The sequence below is a fragment of the Manis pentadactyla genome, chromosome 7 (genome assembly GCF_030020395.1).
Source record: "Manis pentadactyla isolate mManPen7 chromosome 7, mManPen7.hap1, whole genome shotgun sequence".
NCBI classification, from domain to species: domain Eukaryota; kingdom Metazoa; phylum Chordata; class Mammalia; order Pholidota; family Manidae; genus Manis; species Manis pentadactyla.
The window spans coordinates 370,363-392,219 of NC_080025.1; the positions used below are offsets into that span (position 1 = coordinate 370,363).

Sequence of the window (21,857 nt, forward strand, 5' to 3'; positions counted from 1 at the left end):
TGGCAAAGGAGGGTTTCACAATGAGAATATGGTTCTGTTTCCCCTTAACATCAGCAGGGCATGAAGAATAGAACAGGAATTGCCGATGCCTGGTTACTGTGATTCAGTAAGTGACTGGCCCAGAGATGTGGGGTCTGAACGCAGGCATTTGGCCCCAGATGCCATGTCTGGAACATTTGCTGAGCTCTTAAAATATTTCCATCTGTGTTTGGAGCACTTTACATGAATAATTCACTTAATCCTTACACCTACCTCATGAAGCAGGGTCGTATTATCTCCATTTTACACATTAGGAAACAGGCATGTAACAGCTGAGTAGCTTACTTTTCAAGGATGCTTACAGTAAAGTCTGGATCCTGGATTCAAACCTCTGCCTCAGATCCTATGTTTTTGCCAGTATGCTAAGTGGAACAGCTATGAAGCAAGAACAGGTAATTGTGTGAAAACACCAATTAGAAATGACATAAAAATGTAGCCCTTGAAATTAAAACACAGTAGAGATTCACAGATCAGACTGAGCTGAAAAAAAAAATTAGTGAACTAGAAGCTGAGGCTGAAGAAATTTCCTGGAGTTAAGCACAAAAATAAAAAGAACGTGAGGAAGCCCCTAAAATGATGTGGTGGGCAGATCCCCAAAGCAAAAAATGCATCTTATAGGAGCTCAAAAGGAGATAATAGGAAAAAAGGTGGTGAATCAATATTTGAGACACAATGGATGATAATTCACGCAAATCAAAGAAAATTGTTTTCAGATTGAAAAATTGTGCCACCTGTTAGGCTGGAATAAAGACAAAACCACACCCTGACTATCCTTGTAAAACACCACAGTAACCAGGGTAGATAAAGTCCTGAAAGATGTAATCAAGAAAATAGAAATTGCTTATGGTAATAAAAGTTCTCAATAGCAACAACGCCTGAACACATCTACTGAGTGCCTTGAATCCTATACCTTGTCAGTCATTCAGTGTTGAGGGCAAAACAAAGACAATTCCAGACATACAAGGAATTGAAAATTTTACTACAGAGATGATGTTGAGAGGATAATTTTGAGTATAAATGAACCCAAAAGGATGCTAGCAAAGGGATCAAAGACTCCTTTACAAGTATAGGTTTTTCACCTGTTTAATGAGCAACCATATCTGGTGTCCACACAATAATATTAGAGAACATGTGGTATGGGGGAGGAGAGTGTAAACTTGGACAAAGTGGGAGTGTTAGAGATGTTAGAGATACTGATTAATTAATGGCTTTCCTTGAAAATATAATTGCATATTTTAAAACTTTTAAGGGAGAAATAAAATACATAGGCACCGAAAAAGTAGAGAATATCCTACATAGGAGAATAAAGGAGAAAGAGAAAGTACAAAGAAAAGCATTTTAAATTAAACATGAACTATCAGGACAAAATAAGTCCCATTTTATCAGTAATCACAATAAATATGAATGGGCAAAACTCAAATATGGAAAGCATAGACTCTCAGATTGGAATAAAGACAACTTGAGTTTTGTGATATTAAATGAACATGCAACTATGTAGTGAGAATAAACAAATTTTTGCCAGAAAAATAAAGAGAAAATTCATGCATGTAAAGAATTAAGAATGAGAAATGTGATACAAACAGATAATAAAGTTAAAAGAGCCTAAGATAATCTGTAGAAAAATTTCCTGGAAAATTTGAAAAATCAAGATGAAACAGTTGGATTATGGGTGAATGTAAGTGATATGAACTAATTCAACAAAAAGTAAGGAAACAGAAATGGACCAGTAACAATGGGAAAATTAAAATTTCCTCTAGATGTACTTTTTGACAAGCATCAGATCAGTTGTTTTTCAGGTAAATTCTATACAAACTTTTAGGAATTGATAGTTCTTTGTAATCTAAACTGTATCAGACTAATAAACATGATTCCAAAACTTGATAATATACCTGAAAAAAGGCTAATTTCTCATAAGAATATAAATGGAAATTTCCTAAACCAAATATTAGCAAATTGATCTAGCTGTATATTTAATATGACCAAGTAGGGTTTGTTCCATAAATGAAAGATTATTCCAATAATAGGCTCTCTATTGTAGTAATGTATTAGATGAGTATGTTCAAAGGGAAACAATAAATTTGGTTCTGTTCAAGGCACAGAAAGACCGTGAAATAATCCAGCAGCCATTTGTGACGAAATTCTCAGTGGACAGCAATGGTGGGAAACCTTATCCTGGATAAGAATACAATCAGAAGTCCATAGGAGGTCCAGTGGTAACTTGAGGAGATGCTAATCATGCCAGAATTTCCCCATTAGTCCATATGGTTCTGGGGTCTCCAGTTAAAAGCATATGGGAAAATAAAAGAGGTAAAATGTTAGAAACCGAAACTGGCTTTTAATGGAAATGGACAAGTATATAAAATTGTTAGATGAGTATGACCATTGGGTAGACAGAACAAACACAAGATCAGTGAGTAAGAACCACTAATGGTACTGCATGTGATCGAGTAATGGCATCGAGTAATGGCAAATGAGGGCCCATTCTCAGAAACAGCATGCCCTACAAAGTACCCTGGGATAAAGCAGGAATGCATGAGGTCTGCAGGGAAAGGGAACTGCAAACTACTTGGGAAGGACCTAAATCATTACCAAGAGCTTGGTATGGAGATAGACTTTAATGGCAAACTTGGTACTAAAACATGTCACTTTCCTTCGGAGGGGAATGCGCACGTGTGTGTGTGTGCATGTGTGTGTGTGTGTGTGTGTGTGTGTGTGTGTTTGTATATGTGAGAGAGAGAGCTGTAACTGTGGTTAGATCCTTTTTGGGAGGGCAGTGATGTGGGGACATAGGAGCTAATTAGGGAATAATAACATTTACCTAGGAGACTCAGTTCACAAGGCTGTCCCATAAAGAGTTTTGAAGAAAGTCTGAAATGTGGGAAATGGAGTCTACCAGAAACACTCACCCTGATGTTGCAGAGGTGTGTTGATCTGTAGAACAACCTTTTCTACCTGAGTGGCATTTCCAAGGTGGTGGGGTAATGGATTATTTGGCAAATTTGTTGGGATAATTGGTTAGACACTGGACAGAAAATAACATGAACTTCCAATTCACAACTCAAAAAAGCTTCAAACCACATGAAGGATTTAATCATTAGAAAGAGTTATGAAAAAGTTCTGAAAGAAAATAATAGAGCATATTTTTAAGATGGGGGGATTGGGAAGATATTTCTAATCACAGGAGCCATGAAGGAAAAGACTGATGGGTGTGGACACATAAGTGATATTAAACCATCTGAATTGATGAAAGGGCACTGACGAAGTTGAAGCATGAATGCCTAAGAAGGAAGACACTGCAGCCTGTAGAGCAGACAGACGATCTGGAACGTCTACAGGTATAGTAGGCAGTAGTTAAAAGTTCATCTCCCAAAGGAGGAGACCCGTCTACGGAACAGGTGGTTTACACAGGGACGCATCTGATGCACATCACACCCCAAGTCCGCAAACTCCATGAAAACTGAGAAACGATTTTTTCCTACCAGGGCAAAATCAAATGACTGCTAGCAGGTGACTTGTAAATTACTAGCAGCACTTTGGACTAGGACTGAGCATGTCCTGTGCCCCATAATTCTCCTAGAAATGTGTTCCGTATAAACTCTCCAAGAAGCATACCAGGATGTGAGCAGAATTCTTAACAAGGGGAACAAAGCAGAAACAAGCCACATGCCCAACAGGAAGGGATCGGGGGTACCAGCTGGGGTCTTCAAGGCAGGAAAAACATTCATGAAGTTCTGTCTGTGCTTTATGGAGAAAGTAAGTGAAAAATGCAAGGAGCATAGCACGGTGCCAGCTCTGGAAAGCAGAGAGTCCTGACGAGTAAATGCCTTGAAATAAATACACCACTTAGGGATCTTAACTGGTCTCCAGAAACTATGGGTTGATTTTAAGTGTGTGTATTATTTTATAATCAATATTTACCAACTGTGCTTGCTAAGAGCAAAATCAGCTGATTTCTTTGCTCTGTTAGGGTTGTGCATTTGAAAGTGAGTCATGGCATTAGTAACTTGTGTTCACACTGAAGCTTGGTCAGAGACTTTGATGACAAAATTTTCAGAAGATGGTGGTACAATGTGCACCATGTCTGGCCTTTGTAGAAGTTGGTATGACCTGACCAGCACTTTTAAGGGCCCCACGAAGGGTGTGGAGGTGAGCATTTGGTCACTGTGCCAGCTCAGTAAGGAGGAAGCACCGCGTATTTTTACAGCTCCAAGAACACATCTCTTCAAAAAAACTCACATTTCTATTTCATATGGTTCATTTGGGTAGGCGGCAGTAATTTCATGTATGGTGTGCAACGAAAACAGGAGCAGAGAATCTTATAATTTATCAAAATCTATGTGCTAGCACCTGTTTTTTTTTTTAAATGCCACTGTCGATTTGATGTAGGTGTAGCACTTATTTTTTTTTCCTGGAAATAAAATGATTAGTCATTAATACCCCCTATTGGGCTCCTTTGCTGCTTGGACCCGGCCTATCCCTCTGCAGAGCTAGTCTGAGTTACAAACCCTGTTCCTATCATCAAGTGAGACGAGGACTCACACCCCGTCCGAAGTGTGGTTTTACTATTTCTCTTTCGTTGAGTGTTAAGTCGTGAAGCATATTTTTTGTAATTCCAAACCGCACTTGAGAATCCAGCGGCTCCTTTCCTCGCGTGTGTCTGTGTGCCCTTCGGCAGCGCGCGATTTCACGGTCTTATTTAAAAATACCTGGTGTTATTTTTTCTATACAGTTTCTCCACCTAGATTCTTGCCATATTGAGGTTCTTAATTGATTCAATCAGTGCTTAGTGTCAAGTTTTTAATGTACATTCCATATGCTTTGTTTTCCTTGGTGGGAGGTCATTTACCCTTTTTTATCATATTTTCCCCATTTCTGTCCCTTCCTCGCCTTAGGCTTGCCCACCGCGGGAGGCGCGGCCGTGACTGCGGTTCGGCGGCGGCGACGGCGCTCGGCTCTGGCCCGGGATGGGGACCGCGCAGGTACCGGGAGCCCCGGGCGGGGGGCGGGGGGCTCGGCTCCGGGATGGGGGCCGCGCAGGTACCGGGAGCCCCGGGCAGGGGGCTCCGGGATGGGGCCGCGCAGGTGCCGGGAGCCCCGGGCGGGGGGCGGGGGGCTCGGCTCCGGGATGGGGGCCGCGCAGGTACTGGGAGCCCCGGGCGGGGGACTCCGGGATGGGGCCGCGCAGGTACCGGGAGCCCCGGGCGGGGAGCGGGGGGCTCGGCTCCGGGATGGGGGCCGCGCAGGTACTGGGAGCCCCGGGCGGGGGGCTCCGGGATGGGGCCGCGCAGGTACCGGGAGCCCCGGGCGGGGGGCGGGGGGCTCGGCTCCGGGATGGGGGCCGCGCAGGCACCGGGAGCCTCGGGCGAGGGGCGGGGGACGGGACCTCGGACCCCGGGCCGCGGCGAGGGCTTCCGTGTGGCTGCCCGCCTGCCTCGTGGAGGGGCGTCGGTCAGGGTCCGCCTTCGGGGGTTAAGTGGCGGGAGACGGCGGGCTCCGCGCACAGCCGACGCCCGAAGCCCGCTCTGGGGTGGGGCCGCCGGGCCGGCTGCGCCGTCGCTCCCAGGGGACCCCAGGGCTGCGCGCACTCGGCAGGTGCCCGGGCGCCCCGCCCCGCCCCGCCCCGCCCCGGGCGCAGACCGGCGCTCGCAGCCCGCGTTGTCCCTGTGCCGTGGGCCCGGCGGGCTGGCCTCCCGTCCCGGCCCCTCCGCAGGGGCCGCTGCGCGTCTGCCCGCGGATGCCCTGCTGGGGGCTCCGCCTGCTCCTCCCTTTGGTCGCGGAGCCGGCATGTAGTACCCCCCCCCCCCGAGTTTTACCGTGTGGGAAGCGGAGACCGGCGTTGGGTGACGGCACAGCCCGGCCTCGGGCGCTGCCCGGGGGGTGCGTCGGAGCCCTTGCGCCGCGTCCCAGGCTGTTGGCCTCCCTCTGGGACGATGTTCACGCTCCTCTCCCGCTCGTTTGGGGTTTGCGCCTTTGCCCCCACCGCTGTCATTCGTGTGCATCTGGGGGAAGGACAGATTGTCCTCGTCTCCGCCGGGACCGCTGTGCTGGGCCCTCCCTGTTCTGCTTGGACAGGTGTCAGACCCCGCAGGCAGCGCCCATCCCACGCCCGGGTCTATACCGGCCATTCTCCGGTGGGGCAGCTGTGCCCCCGGGGACATCGGCAATGCCCGGGACAGTTTGATTTTCACAGCTGGGGGAGGCAGTGCTGGTGCCCAGAGGATGAGGCCACGATACTACTGAACATGCCCAGCGCATGGGACAGCCTTGTCCAAAGGTCAGAAGAGTCAAGGTTGGGAAAACTTGCTGTATTTTCATGCTCTCACCTGCAATGCTTCTTCACGAGTCCGAATAAGAAAGATAAGGAGACAATATAATCTCAATATAGAAGCATTTCTCTTCAATATTAGAATTTTGCAAGGGGACACTGAGGGCATTAAAGGGCAACAGGTTTGCATGCAAATTAATTTAGATGGATTGTATCTAAAATGCACACTTGGACTTTTTGGGACAACAGTAAAATGTCTTTGAAACAACCCGTAGGAATTACTCAAATGGTCATTTCATTGATGTAATGGCCCAGTGAGTAATTGCATGCATAAACCTCAGTGCACTCTCACTGTGACTGCAACCCTCACTCAGAATCTAGAACAGTACGTACGTTTCTGTTGTGCTCCAAATAGTTGTATTTTGATATTTTGTCTCATTCACAGTAAGAAAAATTGTAGAAATGGTTCTTAGAATTGGTTCCAGGTCAAGTCACAATAATTTTGAACGTAGAAATCTAATTTATTTTGCAAAAGAAAATTCACTTTCCTTAGGTAATTATGAATAGGGCTATGTGGCATGGGACAAAGGTTATATAGAAAGAACAACAAAATAGTCCCATTAGTGATTGTAACTGTCTATGTATGATACATTCATGCTTCAGAAAACAACCATCTATTAAAACATGATTTGTTTTATTGGGTTAAGAATCAGGTTTTGGAATGCCCTCTGATTTCCTAATGTTTGTTTAACTGACAAACCTAAGTTCTTTTTCTCTATAATTGCATATATCCAATTTTGTTTCATTTTTATGAGGCTAAGCCTAGTAGCACTTTCCTCTGGGCCTCCCTCATTAGCACGGGGTGTGTGGGAAAGAATCTGGTTTCTAATGGTGCAGAGGAAAAGGCAGGCAGACTGTGTGGCCATCTCCAGCATTTTCCGGACAGGCGGAGGCCCAGGTCTGATGCACGTTCATCAGTAACTCTTATTTGACCACGACAGTAACTTCTGGGCATGGGGTGAGGAGTATCTATCACTTTTATAAGTAGATAATTTTAACTTATTTAGTTCAGCAAGTAAATTTATATTAAAAATAAATAATACAAATTGTGAAAGTACCTTCTATCTAGCTAATTCAGACTGACTTGTAGAAATCGAAAGTACTGTAATTGTAAATTGTTCTAGTTGTCTCTTCTCTTTTTAAAAACTATGCAAGTATTACATCTTACCATGGAATAATTAGCGTAAACAAAACACAAGATTCAGAGATATGCTCATTGGTGACATTTTGGTTTACTTTTCATAGTGTCCTATGTCTATATATATATATATATATATATATATATATACACACACACACATATACATATATCTCTATAATTTATATTAATAAAGTGGTTTTACCATTTTTTCAATAATAGATGTGTTAATGAATTAATACAGTATATTATGACAACTCTCCTAGTCAATAAAAACATTTAAAAATATTTTAATAGCTATGAAGTGTACCATTATATGGGCATACCTTAGCCAATACAGCTGATCTCTCATGCCAGCAATGATGTCCAGTCCTCTGGTAATATAATGCTTGGATGAATTACCTCTGTTCAGTTCCTTAATTATTACCATAGACTACATTTTCTGACTTAAAATGTTTCAAAAGATGTGCAGGTTTTAAAGATTTTCAGTGTATTTCAGTATGGTTTCCAGAAAAAGCACCTATTTGCCCTCCCACCAAGTCTGCACACCTTAATGTTGTCCTTTAAACTCTATAGTTACTGGTTTGACAGATGATAAGTAGTTGGCTATTTCGTTTACTTAAGTTAGCTGTTCTGTTGATTTTTTCCCTTCTTTTCCCCCTCTTTTGCATGTGAATTTCATGGTAGGGTCTTTTATTAATTTCAGTATTGTCATTTATTTTTTAATTTTAAAGTTTTGAAATTAAAAACAAAAGGTATTAACTCTTTTTATGTATTTCTGATCCAAATAATTTTTGCTTCTCAGATTGCCATTTGAGTTTCAACTTTATAATTTTTCCATGTAAGAAGTCACTTCTCACATAGTCATGTATATAATTCTTTATGAATGAATCTATGGATGTAATCCTTTATGATTGCTGGCCTTGGTCGGAAATGCACCCAAATTTGCATAAACATCCAGCCATATTTTACTCTGACATTTTAATTTCATTTTACATCCATATCTTTAATTCATCTGGATTATTTTGGTTAATGTGTAAAGGCTGTGCATCTTCTACCTCTTGCCCCCTCAAGTTATGTAGCATCATGTCCATGATGCCGTCCATTTTCTGATACTGGGATCTCTTTCTACTTCTGGAAAATGCAGTTGGGGTCATATTGACCCTTTATCACTCCTGCTTCCCACTGGTTTCTTGTGGCAAATACTCATGTTGAGGCTTTTTTCCTCTTTTTTTCAAAGTGCCTGTTGAGGTGATAACAATGACTGTGTTTATGGAGGATGTCAGCCTGGTTAGAAGGTAGAGGGACACTGTGCCCAGTGAGCCAGCAGCCTGGGTGGGGATGGTGGCAACAGGGCTCCCCGCGCCGGGCCACCCCTTTGAAATGGGGTGCCTCCTCAGGGCACCTGTCCCCTCTGCTGGTAGGTTTGGGTAGACAGTTACAAAGCCAGTCAGCATCCTCTGTAGGCATCTCACTACGCAATGCGTGGGATGGGATCAGACGGGCCTGTTTGTGGGCTTCTTACTGTGTTTATGGTGTGTTTTGTTTTTCTAATGGCACATATTTAATTAATGCAGATGATTGAGGGAAATGTGTGGGAGAGTGGCATGGATAAATTATTCGTAGAATTTTGGGGGTAGGCACAGTAGTGGTAGAGTAAGGATACCCTTATCCTGAGAATTCACATTTTCTTCTGTAACTAGTCACCATGGACATGTAGGCTTAGACACTATGAATTTATAGACTTTGAGTCTAGTAGGCCAGAAACCCCACCAGTCTGCTGGGCTGACATGATGTCTGCAGGCTGCTCCTTTTGGAGGCCCTAGTGCAGAATCCTGCCTTCTCCAGCTTCTGGAGGCTGCCCACTTGCGTGCCCTTTGCTCCACCTTCAAAGTGAGCAATAGCCAGGAGCCTCTGGTGCACCCCTCCCTGTCTTCTGCAGCTAGGACACTTTCTCTGCATTTAGGGACACATTATTTCAGGGTTTCAGGGTTATCTCTGCACCCTAATCCATGCAAGCTGCTGTAGTCACCAGTTTAAGGGTTTAGGGCATGGATGTCTTGGGGTCATCATTCTGCTGCCACAATATTTATTTTTAATTTAAACTCATGTTTAGCTTTTGCCTTCAGAGATTTTTTGTAACCATAAATTTGAATAAAATTCCTACATTTCCTGGAAAGACAGCTGCAAAGTGAGTTTTTCATCTTTTATCTACATTTCAGAATATGACAGGTAACATTAGCTTCTGTACTATTTTTAAAGCAGTGGAAAAATACTATGTATTGAGGTACTGTTTCCTTGGTAGGACCTGGACCTGTAATCTTGTTATCCGTGCAGTGGGCTTACCTCTCTGTGACATGCATTAAGCAGGATTAAGATGTGGCGCTGATTAAAAATGAAATAACCAAAGGATAGGATTCACTCGAGTGAAAAGGAATACTAGGTTGAATGACTTGCCTTCATAAATCCAGGTTGGCGAGTACGCTAAGATCCATCTCAGGATGTAATTATGTTTAATCGTTTTGTGCTCTGCCCATGGAGGGAGGAAATATTGAACTGCACACAGGAACAGGCTGAGGAGCCCTGTTGAAGGAACGTGTGTTTTGAACAGTGTGTTCAGCACCTCAAGAGTCAGGCAGACTGTGCCTGTTGCTTTGGGCTCACAAAGGCCCACTGTGTGCGGGACACCCCATTGTTACCTGTGGGCTGTAAAGTGAGGAATTATGAGCAATGGAGAAACAAAGTGCAACGTCATGAACCAGTGTCGTCTTTGGAAGCCTGTAATAGATTCTGAGTAGACGCAGCTGAGGAGTGATTTTCATGCCTTTTTCTGGTGCTATGAACACATGATTCTGTATTTTGCTGAATGGAACAAACGATGTTTAGTTTAAAACAATAGTCATAAATTTTCTTGCTATGTGCCACTTATCTAGGTTTTCACAAGTGTTTATTTGGAGTGGTTGGATATTTTTGTCTTAAAAATAATCCTGTATTTTGCTACCAAATCAGTGTAAAGATGCACAGTGTCTCAGAAATAGAGCTTTCAGGTCCCATCCTGGCTGCTGTCTGTTCTCCACCGCATGGCAGAGAAACCTTTGCCTTGCCACTCTGCTGGGGTATTCTCACAAATGTGCTCCATGCTGCTTCTCAGAAGATTACTAACCTAGAGAGACTTTCACAACTTGAGGCATCATTAAGTCAACATGGCTGTTACATTCAGTGCTATGTGTGTGTGTCTGTGCATGTGTGCATATGTGTGTGTGTGCACACATGTGTCTGTGTGCATGTATTGTGCATAGGTGTGTGTCTGCATGTGTGTGCATATGCGTCTACATGTGTGTGTGTATGTGAGTGCATGCATACATATGTGTCAGGAGGGGTGGCTATCTGATCTGGATGGCATTATTTCTCCACTGATACCAAACAATGAATTGAGTTCATACCACTATTGAGTAGTTATGTGATATGAGTATATTTAAATATTAGCTACTGTTTAAAATATTTAAATTTAAATAAACAAATTTTTCTTTAAATTCTTGAAGTGTTACCTGCTTCTGTTTATGTATGACCTACTTCTCCAGTCTGGCAAGCCAACACCTGGGGTTGAAATGTCATTCTTAGAGATACTCTGGGAAAATGGTTGCAAAGAAAATGTTGCCAATGTATCGGTAGGTGCTGAGCCCTGACTCCTCGGTCTGCCCATTTTTTCACACGGCTCCCCCCTCCCTGCCCTTCTCTCCTTTCTCTCTGTCTCTCTCTCAAACAAGTGGCTGCATCTTCAAATGCTGGTTAATTTCTGGTAGTTCCCTGGTCACCCAGTCCGGCTGCAGAGGTGCAGCCCGGCTCCCGTGAGCACCAGAGACCCCAGGCCGGCCTCCTGAGGGAGCGCATTGCATCTGAGGGATTCACTTCCCCAGTGAAACTGCCGGACGCGGCGCCCACTTCTCAGGGTGAGCTCGGCGTCAGGAACAGCTGGACTGCATGTGGACTTGGAGCAGGTGGTCAGACTCGTGCTTTGAATGCAGGCAGATCTTACAGAGTCCCACGCAGTGTTAGTGATGATTCCTGCCGGTGATAAATACTGAAACACTGGGATAGTGTAAACCTGATTTATTCTCAGATTGAAAGCAGGATGTCATTTGGCACCTAATGTAAGGTTTTTGGGTTCTTAGACCTTTTTGTGCAGTAGAGTTTTCTTTTAAAATTGTTTTATTAACTACTGTGCAGATACAAAAATATTTCTAAGATATGTATGAAGTATGAAAAGTAATGATATATTAAAAAACTCCATTTAACAAAAAATAGAGGCTTCAAGGTTCTGTTTGAAGTTCCCTCTGGGCTCCTCTTTGATCCTTTGAGCCTCATGGAGGAAATCACTTGCCTTTAAAAAAATTTTTTAAAGCAGTTTAACTAACAAGATTTCTATTTCCTAAACAAAATACTCATTAGTTTTACAAGTGTTTGATACTCCTCGAATAAGAGTGTGTATTTTCTTCTCCGACTTACTCCTGTGGTTCAGCGTCTGAGATTCATCTGCACTTGGCCTGTAGCTGCTGTTCAGTTGTTGGAGATTTCACCTGTGTGACTGCTTTGCCATTTGTCTCTCTGTCGTCTCCATGAGCATTTGCTCGGTTTCCGGTTGCGTTGTTACACGGGGGCCTTAGGAGCGTTCTCGTCCATTTCTCTGTGTCCCGAGTGTGGACTTGTGTTCGCCCTGCTGAAGGCGAGATCTGCTTCATTTTTATCAGCTGACTGGCTGCTGTCACCCTGATGTGTCACGTTCCCACGGGCACAGAGCAGGTGCTCGCCTCGGTTTGTCTCAGTCTGTAACAATATGTAACATGGTTAGATGTAAAATTTTTTGCCAGTCTTTTGGATGTGAAATTTCATTTAATTTGTATTTTTCTGATGACTGATGAGATTGGGTATTTTTTTAAATTAAGGTATCATTGATATACACTCTTCTGAAGGTTTCACAAGAATAACAATGTGGTTATTCTATTCACCCTTATTATTGAGTTCCCCCAGGTATGTCATTGCAGTCACTGTCCATCTCCATCAGTGTAGTGAGATGCCACAGAGTCCCTGTCTGTCTTCTCTGAGCTACACTCTCTTCCCCGTGACCCCACACACACCATGTGTACCAATCATGATACCCCACAATCTCCTTCTCTCTCTCTCCCCACCCCCCCCTTTGGTAATCGCTAGTCCCTTCTTGGTGTCTGTGAGTCTGATGCTATTTTGTTCCTTCAGTTTTGCTTTGTTGTTATATTCCACAAATGAGGGAAATCATTTGGTATCTGTTATTCTCTGCCTGGCTTATTTACTGAGCATAATACCCTCTAGCTCCATCCATGTTGTTGCAAATGGTAGGATTTGTTTCTTTCTTATGGCTGAATAATATTCCACTGTGTATATGTACCACCTCTTCTTTATCCATTCATCTACTGATGGACACTTAGGTTGCTTGCATATTTTGGCTATTGTAAATAGTGCTGCAATAAACATAGGGGTGCATGTGTCTTTTTGAATCTGAGAAGTTGATTTCTTTGGATAAATTCCTATTAGCGGAATTCCCAGGTCAAATGGTATTTCTATTTTCAGTTTTTTGAGGAACCTCCATATTGCTGAGATTGGGTATTTATTGTTTGTTGGTCACACATCCTTCCTGTTGTTGTGCTATGCGCCTATTGAAAAATTTTGTCTGTTTTCCTGATTGCTCATCTTTTTATTGCGGATGTTTAGGAATCCTTAATATTTAGATACAAATCTTAATGTAATTTGTATGCGGTACTCATTTATTTTCCCAATTTGTGCTTGTCGTTCTGTGTTCTTTATAATTTCTTTGAACGAGCAGAAGTTCTTAATTTTAGTAAGTCCACTCATTAGTCCTCCTTATGGCTGGTGTCTGTCTCAGTGAGTCCTGCAGGCAGACAAGTGGACCTGATGTGAGGTCAGTGGGTGGTGTGTTGTGAAGGGACTGTAAGATCCTTTTGCAGCAGGTTGAAGGAAGCCATCGCTCTCTCTAGGTTGGGAGGAGCATGGACAGGCATGAGAAAGCAGCTGAAGGTGGCAGCTGGTAATAATTTTGAATAATTCAACATTTGTTTGGAACCTAGACATGGACAACCCACTGAGCATCCAAGTGGGCATTTGGGAACTGCAGCCCCGCCTTCCCATCCTACGTTTGATCCTTGTTAACTGGACGGGTCCCACTGGAAGCCAAGGGAACAGGGTGCCTGGGCAGCCCCTCAGCTCAGCCCTTGGGGGCGGGGGGGAGGGAGGGGGCTGGAGGCACCCGGGGCACCCCGCCCTCCCGGGTGTCTCTGGAGGTTGGGAGTCTTGTCCTCTGCCCTTATGCCTTCAATCTGCCTGCGATCTCAGTCCTCAGGTTTTTTGTTTCTTTTCTTTATTAGTGTCCGTGACTCGTTTGTATGTTTTCTCATCACCATAAAACATGTTACTTGAGGTTTATCAGGATACAAAGTCCCCTCTGTTCCTACTTTGCTCAATACCTTTGAAAATCATGAATGAATGTTCAATTTTCACAAACGGTTTTTATTCCTGTTGGGGTTATAATAAAGTGTTCTCCTTTAATCTGTGGCCAATGCTATACATTTTCTAATCTCAGATTTGCACTTTTGGAGTAGGGCTCAATTTGTACCTTTTTTGTTTTGCTTTTCCATATTTAGCTCACTTTTATTTTGTTCAGGACTTTTTCATCCATGTTTATGTAGAATACTAGCCTGCAAGTCTTCCTTGTTAGCATTTTCTATCATGTCTCTGATAGCCTCATATAATAAGTTGTAGCTCGGTACTTTTTACTTGTACATTTGGAATTCTTTCTTTACCTTAAATATTTGGTAGAATTTGCCATTAAAACTACAAGGGGTTTTAATGGGCCTGGTGTTTTCTTTGCTGGAAGATTTAAAACCACTGACTGTACAACTGTAGTGGTTATAGGAATATTCAGGTTTTCTGTTTCTTCTTGAGGCAGTTCAGGGAAGTTCTGTTTACCTAAACTTTTCCATGTCATCCTAATTTTCATATTGTTGGCAAAAGTTAATAGTCTTATGATCTGTTTGATATTTGCGTTGATTTTAGTTATATTCTTTTCATCGATACTGGCTTGTAGAGCCTCTTTTAATTTTTTAATGTTTAATTAAAATTAAAAGCAACTCCAGTAGCAGATTAATCAAGATGTAATTTATATGCTGTCTCTTCCTGTGCGTGACCCTAGCCGGGACTTCTGGGCGAGCGGCGTTTGCTGTGGTGATCGCAGCGTCTCTGTGGGCACCGTTTCCTGTGTGGCTTCTGGGACTTCTCCACCGTGTCCTTCTCGTCCCCTTCTCTGTTACGATCTGTGGCTTTTTTCTGGTTGTTACAGGTCAGACACTTGGCCTGTTTGTTTGTTTACGCTGCTCCTGCAACTTCGCAGTAATTGAGGGGCCCACACTCCTCAGAAGGCTTCTCGTGGCTGTGCCCCACAGCTCCCGAGATTCCATGACCACCTGCCCCCAGCCTCAGGCACCTGCCGATACGCTATCTGTCCCCGTGTGCTTGGTTTTGCAGATGCCACGCAAATGGAGTCCATGGTATGCTGCATCTTGATCTGGCTTCTGCCATTCGGGCTAGTGTGTTTGGGATTCACTGTGGCTGTGCATACAGTTGCCCATTTTTAAAGACGGCTGAGTGCTGTTCCACCCTGTGGATGAACCGGTTTCTTCATCAGTCCCCCTGGGGAAAGACACCTGGGCTGTTCCTGGCTTCTGGTGATTATGGGGAAGCTGCTACAGATGTTCACATGCAGGTTCTTGTGTGAAAACAGGTCTTCCTCCCAGGATGGGGAGGCACAGATGGTGTGTCTGGTGCCCCAACGCCTGAACGCTCCGGGCTGCCGTCCTCGCTGTCTCCCAACCCCTCTGGTGCTGCGCGGCTGTGTCCTTTTGAGATTTTTACTGAAATTCTCTGATGACTGACAACATGAGCTTCTTTTCACATGCTTCCTTTCTGTCTTTATCCTTTGATGTAGTGTCTGTTCAAATATTTTGCCCACTTAAAAAAATGTGTTGTTCGTATTTCAGTGTTTAATTTTGAGATTTCCTTATGTGTTCTGGGGACAATTCTTTTCTCAGATAACATGATTTGCAAATATATTCTCCCAGTTGTGAGTGGTCTTTTTTTCCCTCACAGTGTCTTTCACTCCACAGAATATTTTAATTCTAACGACATACAGTTTGTCTTCACTTCACGGACTGAGCTTTTGGACTTGGGTCTAAGGCCTCGTTGTCTGTGCCAGAGCCGCAAGGGTTTGTCTTATGACTTCTTCCAAAAACTTTATGGAGGTGAGTCCTGCTGAGCTGGCAGCAGGAACGCGCTGCCTCGGGAAGGGCTGCAGGTGGTTCCCCGGCGTGCACGCTGGCCTGGGAATCTTGTCCGGGTCCTTGTTCAGGGAGCAGGAGTGACAGGATCCCTCGGCGTCCTGACCTCAGGGCTGCCCTCTTGTAGCCGAGCTGGAAGACTTGGTTACGCTACCAGCACAAGCCTGAGGAAGACGGGGCCTGAAGTAGGTTTTCACAGTATTTCCAATATTGAAGCTTCTTTTTTTCTAGCTTCTGGGTTAATGGTGATTGAAAAAACAGAAAAAAGTTACTGTTGGCCAAGATTTCTTTACATCCTAAGTTTGTTTGTTTTTTTTTTTAGATCATTGTTTCCCAATTAAAGAAATTAACCAGGAAGGATAAATATTTCTTGAATTTGGGTCTTTTGTACTTTTGCTGCAGATTCCATAGTGGCTCTGAGGAGCTTTTCATTGTTTTTATACCAAGAACCACAACATTTCCAGTGTGACCTTTATTATGTAAATTTTTAAATCCACTGGTTAGGAATTAGAATGGGGTTCTGGGATGACTTTCCAGGTTTTGCAGGTTTTATTTATTTAATTATTTTTATTATTCTAGGCATTTTACTTTTCTACATGAAAACTGCATATCACATTTCCTGAAACACTATTGGGATCTTGATTCAAATCCGTTTGAATTTATGGATTAATTAATGGAGAATTGATAATAGCTTTACAATATTTAGTGTTCTGTATTATAAATACCAAATATATCTCCATGTATTTAGGATTTCTTTTATGTTCTAAGTAATATTTGTTATTTTTCCACTTGGACGTCGTTCATTAGACTGATACTTAGAGAAGTGTATTCTTATACTCTTTTATCTTCCATTGTGAATGAGCTTTAAAAAAGAAATCTCTTGCCTTTGTGGTTGGCTCAACCCTTGTGTACACATACCTCATAGGTTTTATTTGTTAGGGATTTAATGCCCAGCAACTTGGCAACTACCTCCGTTTGTCAGTAGATTTTCTTGGATATTCTATACAGCTTGCTGTATTATCTGGAAAATAAATTTTATCTCTTCGTTTCTGTATTTTTATATTGTTTTGTAGTCTATTAATTTTTTGTGACTAGGTTTTCTTTCACATTTTTAGTTAACACAGTTGAGAGGCAGATCTTGGCCATCTGCTCTTACCTGTGCAGATGTGGACCAGGTTTCCCAGGGCACTGAAGCCAGCTTGCACCCCTGGGTGCAACTTCAATAACCAAAGTAATCTTTATGCTCAAGTTATTTTATACAGGAACTGAAAAGGAAAGAAAGAATTCAATACTGGCATTTAATTCATTTTTCTTACTCTTATAGTTAGGACTGTGGACTTAAGACTTCTCTCTCACACTTGCACTAGAATTTCTAAACACTCGTGTAAGAAACTTGAAGTCTTAACTCTAAATCTGCTTTGGACATATTTTTAAAGCACAAATTTTTTTGTATCCAGAGCGCCAGCATGGTAGATACTATTGAATGGAGGAATAAATTAATATATAGTTCCAGAGACAGTTGATCAGCTTTTACTCTAAACAGGCTCTTTGCAAACCAGGTGCTATTCAATATGAAATTGAACATAGAATTCCAAAAAGGTGAGGGATTATTCAGAAACTTGCAGGAAGTGTATTGAGTATATTGACAGTCTTAGCCACAGCCATTGTTTATTGTAAGTATTCCATTGACACTGGCTCTCGGACAGAGCAGTGTTTTGTTCATTTGTGTCACTGGAGTAGTAGGACGTAGACCCTAGCTACCCTCCAAGAGCAAATGTGTTTGCTGGGGATGCTTCCTGTCTTTGGCTAGGTCATTCTCTGCTGGTAATTCACATGCCATTTTGTTCCTCAGATTATACTGTGTGGCTCAGTGTAAATAAATGCAAATTGTCTTTGAAATCTTTAGGAAATTATTTTAAAAGCCAGTATTGTACAAATTTTCATCCCACCAACTATTTATATTAGCAGACCTTTAAAATAAATTCTAACCTTGTGCATCAATGTTTTCAATACACTTCTCTGCAGTCCTTCTGAAATATATATAGAAAATAATTTCACGGTTTCATAAACTTATGATTGTGGCTCTTCTAGTAGATCCAAAATAATTGAATATGAAATAAATTAAAACCTATCTTTTGAGTACTGCTTGGACTGTGGAATGTATGATAGTGGATGCTAAGTGAGGAGGTTCGGGAAGTCAGCTCATTTCCATGTGTAGTCAGAGCAGACGGCTCGGGACCAAGATGTGTCTGGTAGCAGCAGATCTGCACCTAATCTGGAAGAAGAAATAATCCAGGGCTGAAGCACAACCCCTGTACTGCTCTGATCAGGGTGGGGAGCATGCGTCCTCCATGGTGAGGACATCTGCCAGGTGTCCTGCAGAGAGCTGCACCCTGGGGCACAGGCTCCAGTTTTGTTCCTGAAAATGGCTGTGTGGCTCTGGGAACAGCATTTCAAAAGCTGAAGCCTTGTGTTAAATCATTCCCATGTTTGACTCAAAATGTGCATTCAGAAGCAACCCTGGAAGGTCAACTGTAAATTGACCTCTTTCCAAGTTCCCAGAGGTCTGGTGTTGACATGCACTGACATACGCCTGAGTGGTTCCTGGTCCTCAAGTCTTTTTATGTGTTTCGTGTTAGTGTATATAATTAATTGACAACATAGGAGAGGTTAGTGTTACCCTTTGCCCCAGAGGCTGTGAGTGTGAGTCAGCTGTGGATTCCTCAGATGCACAGGTGTGAAGATGCGGCTAACTTCAGGGACATGTTCTGGACCACGTGCTTGTTTGGCTCTTAGGACTTGTGGTGCACTGTTATGTTGGACGGCACCCCCATGGCTCATTTGCTGTGGTTATTTCTGTTGCTCACAGAACAGGTGGGGCCCACACAGCCCACTGAGCAGGAGGGTGTGGGGATTCGAGGGGGCCTTACGGTGGGGCCCCTCACTTCCCTGGCGGACTGGGTTATCCAAGCATGGATTAATACCACCAGCACAGTTTTGTCTCTGGCTTGGGGCCCAGGTCCAAGCTAATCCCCCGTCAGTGACCGAGATGCTGACAGACACACCAAACAATGATTAAATCCCCTCTGTTCAGAATTTGATGACCTGAGGCTCACTGCAAAGAGCAGTCTCTTAGTCCTCATCCCAGTGTAGACACATACAGCATCTCGTTGTGTTTCAGCATTCAGCCAGTGTGCATGCTCCTCTTGGCCCGAAAAACACATGAGGGGTGACCTACTGGTTGGAGGAGATGGGCACTCTTCAGTCATTTGTCAGGATGCTTTAATATGATATTTTGACTGACTTTCCATTAAAATTAATGTATTTCCCCTCATGGGAGTTAGGAGCTGTAAAATGTAGGATTCAAGAGTGGTAGTCAGGAGAGATTATTTTCCATAGTATTTCACCATCATGAAATGGCCAGTGTCCTCTGTTTCGGAAGTCAGTGTCACTCACTGACAAACAGCCAGGTCCTGCGTGATCTTTGGTGGGTCAGTTTTTAAAAAGGGAACATTTAAAAAATAGACATCTAAAAGTAAAAATTGATACTCGTCAATGTTCTTGTCATTTATGATGATAAAAATTATACAGCTGCATCGTTTAACATTTCTTTTCTCTTTTGAATTTCGGAAAGTGGCTTTAAAAATCTCAAATACAAACTTAGAAAGTCAGAACTTTTCCAGATGGAGTAGACTTGTTTCCATTCTCAAAACTGGCAGTGGTTGGTTTTCAGGGTTCAGTGACGGGGAGGCCCTCTCTGGGTATGATCTCAGGAGATAGAGGGGCCTGTGGCAGGGCTGGACCTGGTGCCCCACGTGGCGTCCTCCCCCAGCTTGTGTGCTGCATCTGGTCTCTGGCTTCAGTGGATGGGTGTCCAGGAATCTCTGTTGGCAGGTCTTCGGCTGTACCCCTGGGACCCCAGCTGACAGAATGGCACAGGCAGGTTATTATTGCTTCAAAGTGCTGAGCTCACACTCCCAGCCCAATGCTGTTATGTTGGCTTCTGGCTGTCAAGATCGATGTTACGACTGTACTTTAAAGGCTGACTTTCTGGGACCCATCTTGCTGTGCATTGTCTGTTCTCTCAGACTCCCTTAAGCTTCGTGCTTTTCTGTATTGATCCAGCACGACAGGCCCCAGGCCAGGTTTAGTGTGGGAGCCATTGTGCCAGAGCCACAATAGGAAATTCTCCCCCTGTTGCCCCTTACTTCCCAGTCTGCTCACCCCTCTCCACTGTGCATTTCTGTGTGGTATTTGCTTGTGGGGAAAGATAAAGCTTATAGCTGATGATGGCTTTAAGATCGTGGTAACAGCTTGCCTGCCTTAATTATTCCCTTCTTTCTATAAAGCTGGCTGCCAGTTCGCTGAGATGGTCTGAGCCACTGTCCCCCGGGAGGGAGGGCCTTTCAGGGGTGTTCCACGTGCCCAGGTCTGAGGGGCAGCCTGTGGAGGGGAGCTGTCCAATGTGTTCCCTTTAAGCAAGAGCGTTCTTTGTATTCTGAACCCCCCCTGTCCAATCCACATTAAAAACAGGTTAAGGGGATTGTGCAGTAAGAAACAATTGCTAATCTACTTCCTCCTAATTTTTATATAGAATAGAAATAGGCTGTTAGGACAGTATTTGGGGCAGGACCTGTGCATTTAATGGCTTTACTTCGGTCAAGGGTGCTGCTAAGATGGCATCCATCAGGTGTTCAGCATCTTAGCATATGGCAGCCAGTCCCTCCTTACATACTTCCAGCAACTAGAAGCCAAGTGCCTGGTGAGGCTTCTCGCTCCACGCCATTCACATGTCTTCTGGGTGGTAGCGATATCCCTTACCGTGTCTCTCCCACCCAGTGGTGCTGATGTGCCCTCTGTGCTACGTGCTGACTCCACTTCCTCCTCTCGTTGTGTGGTCCAGGGAGCATCTGTGACACCGACTGTGTGTGGGTGCTGAGTAGATGGCACTGACTGGAGGGCACTCAGGCTCAGGAGTGGTCCAGATGTCTGAGCAGTGCCTGCAGAGTCCGTGTCTTTTGGTCAAATACTTCAGTCTTCAGTTCCAGCCACACGAGGTTGATGCCTGTGCCCTCGCTTGGTAAACCCACTTCTCAAAGACCGATTTGGTCGTTCTGACAGGGCATGTCTGGAAAAGACACAGCGCTGGCACAGGGAAAGTGGACTTTTACTGACAGCCTGTCCCAACAGCGCAGCAGCTTGCAGGCTCTGATGGTCGTGGCAGCCGCTGCTGAATGTTCTTCCCAGACATTGTTAATGATGAACATCAAAGGAATAAATCCCACTCATTTCTAGAATCTCCCATTTCTTCCCTTCTGGAATCAGCCTCAGATTAACATTCCTAAGTCTTTGAGGTGTCCTGTCCCGGTGCCTCGGAGAAAGTGCTCCGAGATAATCCTCCTGGTGCTTCAGCGCACTGAGGGGCCGTTCCTGGGTCTGAAGGCACATCGGGCCCGCGTAGCTTCTGTGATCTCAGCAGTCTGGCGCTGCAGTTCCAGGTCTACACACGTTCCGTCTCCTCGCTGAGGTCAAGGCCATTCTGCTTACCTGAGCAGGTGGGCACAGAGCGGGAGCTGGGAATTTCTGCCATCCTGTCCTTTGTTCACCTGTGAATTGTCTAACTCAGTAACAATGATTTGTGCGCTATACCTGCTGGTGCCACAAGGAAAGCAGTGTGGAAAGGGTTCGAAGGCAGTACCCACAGCAAACTCTGACCTTGCCGTCAGGGCGTGGCTCACCCGTGCAGGAGGACGCTGAGTTTCTTCTGTGTCGTTCCTGGGTTTACGCAGCTCCTGCTGCTTTTTCAATTTCTTTTTACAGTTTTATGTTGGAATGTGTTGAATTCAAGTATGTTTAATTGTCAAAAATTTATGCCCTTTGTAGTTTAATTAGCGAACATAAACCATTCAAGCTGGGATGTTCCTGATCTGGTGGGGACAGAGATTGGATTTGGTGGGAGGAGGAAGGAGGTATG

The 21,857-nt window shown here is 43.9% G+C and overlaps 1 protein-coding gene across 5 annotated transcripts in view; it reads left to right on the forward strand.

Moving 5' to 3' along the window:
* Positions 1-21,857, forward strand: part of LOC130684399 (disks large-associated protein 2-like) — a 386,173-nt gene that overhangs the window by 47,905 nt on the left and 316,411 nt on the right. For 2 of the 5 annotated variants that reach the window (XM_057505039.1, XM_057505042.1), the window contains exon 2: positions 4,932-5,018. The exons of the other annotated variants lie outside the window; for them this stretch is intronic. In XM_057505039.1, the coding sequence (XP_057361022.1) occupies positions 5,004-5,018 (15 nt within the window). In that variant the 5' untranslated portion in view covers positions 4,932-5,003. The remainder of the gene's footprint in view (positions 1-4,931; positions 5,019-21,857) is intronic. 5 annotated transcript variants of the gene reach the window in all.